Raw genomic sequence first — 13,920 nt, 5'->3', positions numbered from 1 at the left:
CTTATCACTTAAGATAAGTGTATTAACTAATCACATCGAGTATGCACACAGCCCCGAAAACATAACAAGGAATGAGGCTAGAAACTCACCTGAAGTCGGTTACGTTCACCGTTAATGGTTATTCATTTCTTGAGCTATGCACGACTAACTGTATAACAATTACACATATCAATTAACTATCACTATATATATCGCGTTTCTAGTTTAATCATAACCCACAACGAACGGGGATCCGGGGGCAGCGCCCCTGGCAGCGGGGTCTAGGGGCGGCAGCCCCTAGCACGGTCCAAGGGGCAGAGCCCCTGGCTGGGGTCGAGCTGCCAGGTCAGCTTGGAAAAATTTTATTTCTATTAACTATCTTATCACATTTTCCATTAAAATTTTGAATCGTTAATTAACTTGCTACCTAAAAGTTCAAGTCCAGGGACCATTCAGCAATTCTGTTAAACTTCTAGTTCGTTACTTATCCTTAACGAATTGACTTGTCATGACGAACTAGTTCTTGTAACGAATTGAACCCTCTAAGGAACTGGACCCTTAACGAATTAGTCCATAGCGAAACAGTCTATGTAACGAACTGGACCTTCCAATTCGTTATCTTTTAACTATAACGGATCAAGGGTAATTCGCTATCTTTTCCCTTAACGAACTGAAGCTAGTTCGTTATTTTCCCATGGACGAATCAGCTAGCGAATTACTTCTAATTCGTTAGTTACTCCTTAGTGAACTAAGGTTAGGTCAGGGAATGTCAGAACATTCATTCCTTAACCTCGTACCACTTTTCCGGCGCCTCCTTTCCGGCGTTGTTTTCGCCGGAAAAACGAGATTTCTTCGTTTCTCCACCATTTTTCACCGTTTTCCGTCCCGTTCGATCCAGATCTGAGCTAGGGTGACCCCTAAGCTCATCTTAGGTTCGGTTTATATCCGAATCCACCCGAATCTCGTGACTTAAACGGTTTAACGGCGTCGGCTCGTCGTTACGCGATTATATCTAACGGGTTTAAGCTCATACAACATTATACTATTATTACCTTGAGTCGAGATCGATTCCTCTTTCTTGGTTCGGCTAGACAAGGAGAGAACTAGAGAGAGATCTTAAGTGTGTGTTTTGGGTGGTGTATGGAATATGTGTGAAATGGAATTAAATGGTTATTAAGGGTTTATATATTTATGGATCTTGGGCTTAAGCCCATGGTCTTTCCCTCTTTCTTTCCTAACCCAAGTCCATAACCCATATCCATTTACCCAACACTAGCTCAACTCGTAATCTATTTATCTAAACCGGTAACGACCCACTATAAAATAGACGAAATATATTTTATTATTGAAACCAAAAGTAGGATGTTACGCCCGAACTCAACAATGGTCAGTTTTATCAGCACTTAAGTTTTACCGACCGACACCACCCCATTGGTCCATCTCAATTTTTTTATTTTTTTTTTTTTGTTTTATAACTCACGCAACCGAAATCGACCAAATTCGTGTCGACGTACTGATTCAACGTTTAAAACCAACAACACTTGACTTTTACCACCGTTCTGAAAAAAAAACTAGTTTATATTAAAAAAAATATCTCTAATATACTCACACCATTTTTTATGAAGGAAAACATTGTGGAATAACAACGAATTTCAAGGTTGATCCAATTAAGAGCGTGTGAGATTGAGTTTGAAAGTGTTTATTGATTTATTGACTTTTTCAAAAAGTCATTTTGAAAAGTCAGGATTTGAAACTTTTAGAAAAATGTTTTTTAACATTTTCAAAAAGCTAAAATAAAAGGAATTTAAGTGATTGCCAAATATCATTTAACTTATTAGCTTTTTGAAAAATCCAAAAGCCAATCAGTTGTTTTAAAACTCAATCCCAAACATGTTCTAAGTCACTCATATATTTTTTTTATATCAATTAGGTTACTTAATTTTTGATTTGTATGTTTTAATTAGGTCAATAAACTTTCAATTTGTGTTTTAAAGCGAGATGGACAACTACTATATTATCGTAAGTGATATATTTAGCGATAAACAATAAAAATATTGGTTTTAACGACGTTTTAGTTATATATGAGCATATAATATAAAATTAGAAAATATAGTATTATGCCATGAGGTATACATTCAAGTTTCTTAACTCTACATAGTCACCGTATCACCTAGTTTAACCAATTTCACTCAATCTTATCCTAAGAAAATTGTTTAACCCCTATTTACCTCTCTTAATTTAATGTTAAATTGATTATTAAGTTATTGTGATTGTGTGTGAAGAGGGTTTTAAGGCTCATTAACGTTTTAACCCATCATGAAGGGAGTGGTATGACACTCATTAACCTTGCCAACTTAACTTTAACGTACTTAGGCGTTAAGGTATACCCCTGGCCATAGAACACTACTTGAACATTAAGTGATATAATTAAGTTATATTGAAAGTTGAATGAGTTAACTGAGATAAAGTTTAAAGTTTAGTAACTTAATAAGATAAAAATAAAAATATAATAATTTAATTAAAAAAAACTTGAAATTTAGTTGTTGTTTTATAAAATTGTCTTTTTACATAAAAACAACCTATTTGTAGTTTTCAACGGCATAAAATAATCCCACTGCCGTTTCAAGAAAAGTTGTATAGGGGTCTAGTTTTCACTGTTCAGTGATTATTGTTTTACAAAAACTATAATAATACCATAGCAATTATTTCAACTAAAACATAAATAATTGATGTCATGTGTCACTATGTGGTATTTAAAAGTGACATAATAATACCGTTTTAAATATTTTCATCAATAATTTCCTTTTATGATCTACTCTATATCCGGGTCTTCTACGTTTTTATTTTGGTCAACATTACATTAATATTGAATCAACTAGTATTTAAACAACTCTCAAAATTAAAATGTCATTTTTGATGGATCAGTTAAACGATTAAAATACGAAAGCCTTATAAGAGGCTCTATAGCCAACCGTTGGTTTGAAACTAAAATCTTGTTTGTGGAATATTTCATTAACTTCATCTTTTTATCACTCTTCATTTCATATCATTTGTCATTTTCATGTAATTTTAGATTCACTAATATGTGCTAGCCATGGTATATGCTGCTAGCACACGAATGATAAGGATGATCAAGTTACATTTACTCCTCACAACTCAAAAAGATGAACCTTTTATTTTCGCTATACAACATTGAACATTTCTTCGCATTGGACATAGTTTTAGATGCCACTAAGGTAAATAATTGTCAAGAAATAGTTTTACTCTTACAAGATAAGCATATGAGTCCAAAAATATATGTTTCTTCTCTTCCAAGTTTTTCTAGTATAAATAAATGGCGTAGAGCTATACGTATTTGGGCGTGGTTTTTGAACCAAAATTAAATATCGACCTGGAGTTGGTTAAAAACCAGTTGTTCGTGTGTTGCTTGGTTCAATTGATTTCCATAATTGAAATCTATCCATATTGATTTTTGAGGACAAATCACTTCAGTGGTAGCCACCATTCATTAAACCAAAAGGTGATGTCACCCTAAATTGGACCGAGCTTAAACATCTCATACGAACCGGAACTAATGTATGAAGATGCGGAAGAAAATGCGCCCAATCATGTGGATATTTCACATATACAAGTTAATGAAGATTCCTGGCCATCATGGGAAATGTGTAAATAATTTTAATGGATACATGAAGTTCTCACAACTTCATTGAGACTAGTTTAGCTAAACCCTATGGTGGTTAAAGACTTGGCAATTAGAGGAAATTTTGTGTATTACAAGATGGTAGCAGATTTCAAATGGAAACAGGGGTTGACTTTGAGGTTGATGTTGTTTGTGATGTCTTTAGGGGTTGTGATTTTTGTTTATTATTTTTGTTTAAAAACTTTTTTAATGTAAAGTGAATGGGAGCCCGGTAAAGTATATAGATTAAGAAAAAAACATACAGCTCAAAAAAATTGACAATTTTGGGACAATTTATATATCTACAATTTCAAATGAACCTAAGCATTGAGAGTTGTACATCCTGCGGTATTAAGTGTATCCCACTCACCGCTTTTTCATCCAATCATTTTCTTCCAGACGTCCATGGTCTTTGATATCATCAATACCTCCCTCTCTCTCTCTCTCTCTCCATCTCTCTCTATTAAGGTATTGCAACCACCGTTTCTTCATTCTCCCTTTCCTAAACAATTGGGTATGAAACCCGCCCCACCAATAAGTCCAACCGATATAAAGTATACAAATGATCTTGAGTTATCATGGACAAGACAAATGTTGGTAAAGTTCTTAAGGAGCCCACCGGGAATGGTATTAACACGAGAACGTTATTTATAAGTGATTTTGAATTATCACAGGACATTCGATTCTAAAATAGTGTCACATTCCTGGCTTACACTTGTCAAGGATCAGACATGGTGAACATACCCACTTGTTTAAGGTACACTTGTCAATGATCAAACATACCTAATTTGTTTAAGGTACCCGTCGAGATTTCTATATATATATATATATATATATATTTTTTTTTTTTCTTACCATTCTAATTTTTTTTATATGTTTTAACCACTTCAAATTAAAATAGTAAGATAATTAATTCATATAATCTCCATAAAATATTTGAAATATCTAAAATATAAAATTTTCATAATGAAACAAATTCCAAAAAATAAGTTCATGTTGTGAAACAAGCCTAATAGCCAAAAATGTGAAAGAGAGATGTAGGGAGAAAGATGGAGATTTCATTAATTATGTGTGTATTACAATAAGATACAATGATATGTATATATAGGAAAAAGATAACTTGGAGAAAAAGCCTAATCTATATTAGGTATTGATAACCATAATAATATATATTTATAACACTCCCCCTTGGTTATCAACTCAATACGCTTGGATATGCTGCCTCATTAAAAACCTTGCTAGGAAAACCCAGTGGGACAAAACCATAGCTAAGGGAAAAAGAGTGCAACGCGTATTGTCTCCCCCTGATTTATATATCATTTAAAATGGTAAATATCGATCTTCTAAGAAAGTTACCCAAAACTTTTGTAGTTAATCATTTGTGTCTTCGTCCCTTGACATTTGAATCTTTAAGTTGAATAATGTTGTATGATCTTCACGTGAAAACTTCTATTGCTTCATCTGGTAAACACTATGATCCTGTTGTGTTTCTCTGCATCAATAAGACTAACCAAACTTGTTTTGATGGGTTAGAATTATAAACACATACCTTTCATACCTGAGATATGTGTTTTAACCCATTTTGATGTCCCCTAGCAGGGCACATGCTGATAAATATAAATAAAATAATCATATATAGCTAACTCATTTAATTATGGTATTTCCAAACCAGTAACATTTCATATTCAGATAGACAATGATATAGAGTCATTATTAGACATACTATAACATGCTAAATATGATTAAACTTATCCATCGTAAAATGTCTCAACATTTTCTATATGCACTTTGATGGATTTATAATCATATAATTACACATCTACTCGAACTATAAGTCGAACAATAATCACACTATGTCAAGGCCTTTCAAAAAGAAATTTCTCTTTAAAAGCTCATAAGTTTCTCTTTGTGATATGTAAATCATTGTAAACTGAGATTATAATGACCTTTAAGAGTGAAATTTTGATAAAAGTATGGCTAATATATTAGTTAGCCAACTTATCTCCCTCTTTATCAAAATATATCTTGAGTTGTGTCAAGATCAATCCAAATAATTTAGTCAATACGTAATAAGCATAAATCCATGCATTTACCAATCCATCATGGACTTCTTTCAACTTGACAAATGATGCATATGCATTCACTTTTCCAGGATTTTTGCTGCATAAAATTCCTCATTAACACATCATTTTGTATCACATATCAAAAATACATATTGTACGATTTATTTGTTTATTGAGATATTGTACTCATCACGTACATTCTCTTCTATGTGTATGCTTGTTGATGCACATAATCAATTAATTTTTCAAGTATTCAATTACCTTAGGAAACTCTTTAGGAGTTCCATTTATGTTCAACATATTCAGTAATCGTAAAGTATTGAAAATATGAATCTATACACAACAATCATTTTGTTCTCGAGAACTTACTTTACATGATTTGATAATTCAAATCCTTCATAGATTTTCTTGTAAACTCTCAGTATCAACTGAATAACAATATTTATCGGACGCATGTCAATTCTCTCTTTATATTACCAGACTGTTTAGTTAACGAAAAATCATTGCTTCCACCATTAGAGAATGTGTCTCCTCATATTTAATCATGGGTCTTTGCAAAAATCCTTGTGCCATCAGTTTTGCCTTATATCACTTGATGAATTTTCATAACTCATATACAAGACCCGTTTGTATCTAACACATTTTATAACTTTAGTTGTACGGACTGCTGGTCTAACAAATTTTCCGTTTTTTAGAGAATTCAACTCTGCCCTGTTTGCGTCTTTCCACTTTGGCCAATCAATTTTCATAGGCAGATTTAGAATCTTGATCCTCATCATCATCTCAAGCGCTAATTTTATATATATAAATGAAAGTATAACGATGTCGACTTTAACTCGATTCCATATATCTTTATAGACATGATACAATAATTTATTGAGAGCTCTTTGTTTTCAGGTACCTAAGGTTCTTTAAGAACCATCATGTCTAATCTCATTCAAGAGACCTTTTACTGCACCTCGACTTGACCATCTTTATTACTTGCTTCAATTTTCGAGGAAATTTTACCTTTTGAACCGATCAATCTACCACGCTACAAGCGTGCATTAGAATTATTATCAATATGCATTTGTCCTTTCGGGACATTTATTAATTGGAGCATTAGCCGGCTGTATAGGTGTCTTAGCTAGACACTCTCTTTTGGTCAGTGAATCATCTGGTAATTCATTCGTTAATCTTTATTCATGAATTATCCTTTGAACTTTTAGTTCATATAATTTAGTTTGAGGATCAATGATAATTTATTCCAACTACTTTATATCTCCCGCTAATGTTGGGAATTTTGATTCACTAAAGTGAAAACTAATGAGCCATAAACAAATATCTCATTAGTGGCTCTAAGTATATAATCATAAATAATATTTAATACCGTCATAAATTCCCAACTTCCTTTGTGACCTCATCTTTGTGTTTTATGGTGGATTAATTTCAGTATATAACACACACGAAATATTAGATGAGAATTGCTTGGTTACTGACCAAAAACCAATTATAATGGAGAGGAAATATCATAACTTGTTGGCTTGATGTGAATTAGTTTCTAATACATGTAAAAATCATATGTGCTCAAATACAAACATGAACAATTGCTCTCGTGATAATTGCCTTTGCAACCAATTATAGACGTTGAGTAATCGTCTTTAACAAAACAATTTATGTAAGAACATAATCAGTTATGAAGTTCAACACTTATTCCAATGATCATTATTAACTTGGGAATCAAATTCATTATTATAACTGAATGTAAATATACCAATACGGAATAAGATGTTTGTTAATCTAAGCCATAGATCATGCAAACATGAAGTTGCGATCTTGATAACCATTTAGACGATGCATCGATTTTCAAAACACTAAACGGTATCATGTTAGGATATGTGTATCCTTTTCTCAATTCCATAACATCTAGGGATTCACACCCTCCTTTAGTTGGTAAATAAATGACTTCCCTTGAGAGCAATATTACATGTATAATGAAGAATCTTTTGGTTACTCAATAAATTTCACATCATTGACTCGGTGTGGTCTAACCGATCATGCCATTAGATAATCATGATCCATAAACTTCAGGTTTATGATCGTATATGTATTATACTTCTATAATACATGAGTATATTTATGAGAGAACATTGTATTATCGCTTTAAGTGATCATATGATTTCACTTTTATATTTCCATATTTGTTTTCATATACCGTTTGCCACTTATGGTAGTCGATCTCAATATTAACATGAAATCATCATAACAATTTTCTCAATTCCGTAATCACAATGATCAACTTTTTGTCACATTCACTTCAAGAAATAGAGTAGAAACAAACAACTTATATAGTTTCTCAATATTTTATTGGACATATGAATATAAAATCACTTCAAACCTTTCCTACTCTTTTATAGATATTGCAGTTTTATGAGCATATTTGAGATATGGATGGCAAATTCTTTTATCCATATTTTCTTGATAGTTTTCTCTACACACAATGTAAAGAAAAAAAAAATACATGCCCAAGTATAATATCTTATAATACCTCGGACGTCATATCTAAATATAGTATACCACCATACTTTTTCACAGGACTGACAATAAAGCAACCAACTTCGATAATTTATTTGCTTTATACAATAATCTCTATATAAAGATTTATTAACATTTCATAATAACGTATATCATAAAGTTTATTAGGCAAACATATCTTATACAGTATATAAATGAATTATAAATTCAAAGAAAATGCTATCACAACTTAAATCACTCAAGATAAAAGTTATTATTCAAATCTAGAGTTGTCAAATTCATGATATCAGAAACCAAGAAAACCCGTGTTTTAAAAATTTCATACACGTCAACAAAAGTTTTCCTAATTCATATGGGGATATAGCATAATCATATGATGATCCAATAATAAGCTTTCATCATCTATTAAACCTTTGTTTATATGGCATAAAACAACAATTTCTCAAAAACACAAATCAAATAATTTGTTGTATATTCTATGGTTTAACAAACAAAAAATAAAAATAAACAAATCATAAGACAACATTAAGTTTGTAAACCACTAAAGCAACACCTTGTGAACTAAATCTGAGTTTATTTCCATTGAATCCTGTTACTTCTACATCGAAATATAAACATTAAGCCTTCGTTCCCAAATTGGATTACATAGAAGCAACCAAATATTAGGTTCTGATTAATGTGTTTTTCTCTTTTCTAAAAACGTCGCATTCATTCCAAATAAGGGAGGCTAGTATATAATCAAATAAACCAATGTATGTGATTATAACCAAAAAGATTAACCTGTTTGTTAGTTGAAGGAAAAATATATCTAGAAATATTATCGTTGAACATTTATAAAATATCTAATTCAGAAATATTTACACCAACTTTCTATTTTTAAACCAATTTATAATTTTAATAATCAAGTCAATTTAATCCATATAAATTGAAAAAGTTTTAATAAAAGAAATCGTACATATACTAGTTATTAATAATCAATTAACTTACTATGAAACTTAACTAGGAACATGTAAGTGACTCATGGTGAAAGTTAAGCAAGACAAGATATCATATAACTATAAATTAATAAATAATGGTTAAAACTTAAAGCAACTCATTATATACAACTTGAATTCCACACTTAATAAGCATGAGTTTCATAACACAAGTTACCATGTTCCCACGTGTGCATGGAATTTGGCAAGCTCTCGTGAACAGGTACAAGCTGCTGAGGTTTTGTTTGGTGCTATTGCCAAGGAAAAGCTTGGTAGTCAAGATGGGAGAAGTTTAATGGCTTGGGATGGGATTCTTGTTGGAATTGAACCAAAGTCGAGTCCAGTAAATAAGTGGCGACCACCGTGGTGCGTTACTAAAATTCTTTCAGGTGTTCCCCATGGAAGAACCGAGTGGCGGCCACCGTGGCCTATTACCGAGCCTTTTCCGATCTCATCCTTGAGGACAAGGATTCTTTAACGGGGATGGATTGTTACGTGCTTTATTTAATTAAGCATGTTAAATTATAGTATTAGTTGTTTTATCAATTATTTAGAATTAGTGGGTCAAAGTAATTGGTAGTTACTCCATTATTTTAGTGGAACATGGGTTAAGAAGTAGTGGGTAGTTTTAGTCTTGTTTCTATTTAATAGTCATGTATGTACTTTGTGAAGATCAGGAATGAAGAATATCAATTAGTCTCAATTTTCTCTCTATTTGCTAATCTGGATTCCCGTCTACTTTCTTTGGCCAACGATTAATTGTTGGAACCACATCAAAATAAGTAGAAGAACTTACGATAGAGAACGGTTCACTTTGCCGACTCCAAAGAAACTAATGATGAGTACATCATGTCAAGTCATTCGTGCTGATAACGTGTTATGAAACAAGCCTAATAGCCAAAAATGTGAAAGAGAGATGTAGGGAGAAAGATGTAGATTTCATTAATTATGTGTGTATTACAATAAGATACAATGATATGTATATATAGGAAAAAGATAACTTGGAGAAAAAGCCTAATCTATATTAGGTATTGATAACCATAATAATATATATTTATAACAATTCATACTTTATAGCATAGAAAATATAAATAATATCACTAAATAAATATCCCAAAACAAAAGTTCATACCAGAATACAGGATGGTCAAGAAAAAAATAAAAATTAATATTTCAGTTATTCAGTCAAGCTAGGCTTGTTGAGATACGACTAGTTATTTTACCCGACCCATTTTAACCTGGCTCATTTTGCCCCCACTAATGAAAAATCCTGGATCCGCTCTGCCATTGACCTTACTTGTTAAATGGTCAAACGACGAGTATAACTGTCTAATATGACTAACACACAATCAACCATCACCATGGCTATCAATTCACCAAGTGTCTATGCACTAACTATTACCAATAGTTGACTTAGTTAAAATGTGTAAGCTGTCCAACAAATAATCAACCTTTATGCATTTCATCAAGTTATGTTGCAAGGATACAAACTTGTTATTGATATATCTTATTACATAACTCATTAGAGAAGTATGAACTGCATACCGAATTCAAGAATAAGATCAAATCTAATCCTTAGCCAGAAGACCTTTCTGGGCATAATTCTCAACCGAGTCAACAAGTGTTTCTTCAAGTGGTCTGTAACTCCAGCCTAACTCTTGTAGTTTCTGAGACGTAACTGTAGACTTATTTTTCGACTCGGTAAATCTACCAGCAGGTTTAAGTAAAATGAAGTTAGTATATGGCCAAAAGGAAAAAACACACAAGATCAAAAAGTTTCAAGCTGAACTTAAATTGAATAATAATTAAGTGTCTATGATTCGTGCTTCCGGTATTAAAATTCAAGGGTCCATAACTTTATTAAAAGAAAATTTGTATCTTAAAAGCTGGCATGGCAAAGTTAATAAATACATGAACCCTTTTATCTTGTAAAATGAAAATATAGACCCGAAAATTTTGATTTGAAAGGGTTAATACATAGAAAATCACAATGCGTCCGACACCCTAATTTTGTTACATTAAAAATACATGAAAGGTCACTATATTAAACGGTGCATATTAACGACTCTAAACTAGTCTAAAACGCACGTACATATGAATTTTGTTTAAAATAAGGACTTGTTAACTCTTAAAGTAATAACATGCTATAAGTTTTATGCAAATTGTGTGTAAGAAACTCACTTCTTTGGATACTTGTAGTCAGGATAATGCTTCTTCAAAATTTCTACTAAATCCTTTGAACTTATATGGTGGGATGTGCATATGTATCTTCCGTTGGCCTCGGGTTTTTCATATACAAAAATCAGCGCTTCTGCTAAATCACGCACATCTACAATAAACCGCAACCTGTTCTCTAGTTCTTCATATCCTTCTGCACATATGTATATACTATGGTTAAAAAGAGGGTTAATTCTACCAAAATGCATTAAAGTGAAACTTTTAAAAGTTTATTACATAAAATTTTTAATAGGAATAAGTTTGATAGATTGGGATGAAGTTAAGCAACAATGAGTATGCTGAATTAAATAGTTAAAAAATAAGTAAGTTGCATAAATTTATGAAAATGAATAATAAGAATTACCTTTAAGAAGCTTAATAAGAGACAAGCTACTAGCATTTACTGTTTTCTGAAGCATAGGCCCAATAACAAGAGTTGGGCACACAGACAAAAAATCAATACCATTCTTTTTTGAGAATTCCCAACCCTCACTTTCTGCTTTTGTTTTAGATAGACAATACCAATCCTGTATGTAACACAATACTAATAGTTAAATAAGAGTAATATACTTTCAAATAACAACGACCCTACTAACTCTTTCTTTGCCAACCAACAAGGTCTTTATCGACCCGTAATGCAACCCCCGCAAATGTCGCAAACGTTCTCCGATATGTTATATCGACCGGTAATCCTATATATGTCTTCGCAAGTACCCGAACCACAAGTAGTACCACGTCAAAAGTAAAAGGAAGTCATAAAAAAACCTCCAGGTCAAACGATCAAAGAAAAAGGCGAAAAAATGAAGTGGCAAACATATGAGGAGATCGCCCGAAGACTCGATTCAAGGTAATTTATATTAAAAAAAAGATTTATGTTTCACATTTTAATTTTTTGTTGACTAGTATTAGGTTTTTATTTTTATCAAAGGCGACGGTAAACCTTAGCCTAAGTGTACAAGAATGAGGAGATGGTGTATGCCCCTAGTTTGAGGGTGAGGTTGAATGATGGGGGAAATCCGACATAGCGCAGAAGTGACGAGTGAGTGAAATGGTGTTGAGGGGTGTATACCCCTTAGCCTAAATCTACAAGAATGAGTGACGGCATAAAGAGTCGAATGCAAATATTTCATTCTAAGCAAAATTCATCAATTTTGGAGAACTATAATTTGTAACTTGTAAGCAAAGAAAATTGAAACTAAAATATTATGTTGCTTACATTATTTGATCTGCAGAATTCTTGGTCAGACCAAAAAGTCTCATCCATTGGTCGATCTTGGGGTCTATTAGGCACGAACGCAACAGCAGCTGCAGATGACACATATAGAACCTTCTTAACATTTACTTCACAACATGCTTTAAGCACATTGAGTGTACCATCAACAGCTGGCTTAATCAGTTCTACCTGTAATCAATAAGAGTAATTACCTATTTATAAAAAATATTGATTCTGAAAAGTCAAAAGTCATAATTCGTATAGGAGCCAAACTTGCCTCGGGGACGGATACAGTTGTTGGTGGAACGGGACTTGCGGTATGGAACACACCATCACATCCAACAATGGCTTCTCGAATGGACTCATAGTCCAGAATGTCAGCTTTGAAAAGCTTCAGGTTCTGAGATGCTTTCTCGAGGTTCTTCAAATGAGCGCATTTCTCATCCACTTAAGAAAAGCATGATTAAATAATTTTCAAACATACCAATAAACAAACAAACAAACAAACGTATCCAATAAAAATCCCACCAACAGGTAGGGTCTCTAAAAGGGTGGAATACTATTTATTATGATCATAATCAAAATAATATTTTTGTTTTTACAAACATCCAATCTTAAAACGACCCAAAAAACTAAATCTAAGCAACTTTGTGAAGCTATTGACAAGTCAAACATAATATTCACAAAGATTTTGATTTTCAATACTAAAGTTGACCAAAAATACAGTGAGTCTGTACCCGAAACAATCAAACAAATTAAAATCAATCTCAAATGCGAAGACTTTAAGCGATCAACATATAACATGTTATGACTTACGAGGGTTTCTAACGGTGCCATGAACAGTGTAGTCGTTAGCGAGCAAAAGCTTCACTAACCATGATCCTACAAAGCCGCCGGCACCTGTTACACACACGATTTTTCCCTTCTCAGCCGCCATGAGAACCTCTTTCTTCGAGTATGTTAATGCAACTATTGGTGTAGACTAACAGGTCGCATGAGCTCTATTTTAAATGCTGCATGGCATTTCTTTATTCAGCAGGTGGCACCACAAGTTTTACTTTCTATACCATGATCGGACAAGTCAACTTGACAATTATTTTTTGATTTTTTAGTTAATATTAATTAAAAACAAAAAGAAATGCCATAACCCGCTTCCAACCAAATTAGTTTAACCAACCGACTACACGTAGTTTTAAGTATGTCTTTTCCATCATAAGTTATACGAGAGCAAAATAATATTTTGTGCATTTACTTTTTTGGGTTTATTGTCGTCACCGTTAC

The 13,920-nt window shown here is 32.6% G+C and overlaps 1 protein-coding gene across 1 annotated transcript; it reads right to left on the bottom strand.

The window, feature by feature from the left end:
* Positions 1-10,422: 10,422 nt before the first annotated feature.
* Positions 10,423-13,603, bottom strand: LOC143571116 (cinnamoyl-CoA reductase 1-like). Its single transcript, XM_077056622.1, has 6 exons — positions 13,456-13,603; positions 12,913-13,086; positions 12,643-12,824; positions 11,791-11,953; positions 11,391-11,580; positions 10,423-10,916 (listed from the first exon to the last, which is right to left on the bottom strand). Exons 1-6 carry the CDS (start codon positions 13,574-13,576, stop codon positions 10,778-10,780), a joined length of 969 nt encoding a protein of 322 aa, XP_076912737.1. The 5' UTR covers positions 13,577-13,603; the 3' UTR covers positions 10,423-10,777.
* Positions 13,604-13,920: the final 317 nt, after the last annotated feature.

The sequence above is a fragment of the Bidens hawaiensis genome, unplaced genomic scaffold (assembly GCF_021521415.1).
Source record: "Bidens hawaiensis isolate Kalapana, Puna unplaced genomic scaffold, B.hawaiensis_p1.1 tig00025198_1, whole genome shotgun sequence".
Lineage (NCBI taxonomy): Eukaryota > Viridiplantae > Streptophyta > Magnoliopsida > Asterales > Asteraceae > Bidens > Bidens hawaiensis.
This window is presented reverse-complemented; position numbering and strand designations above follow the sequence as displayed.

Bases quoted from the DNA above. Each gene is read 5' to 3' on its own strand.
- LOC143571116 (XM_077056622.1), bottom strand. From the start codon at position 13,576: ATGGCGGCTGAGAAGGGAAAAATCGTGTGTGTAACAGGTGCCGGCGGC. The intron at 12,825-12,912 runs GTTTGGCTCCTA...GATTACAGGTAG, and splicing joins TGTATCCGTCCCCGAGGCAA to AACTGATTAAGCCAGCTGTT. The intron at 11,581-11,790 runs GTAATTCTTATT...ACATATGTGCAG, and splicing joins TCTTATTAAGCTTCTTAAAG to AAGGATATGAAGAACTAGAG.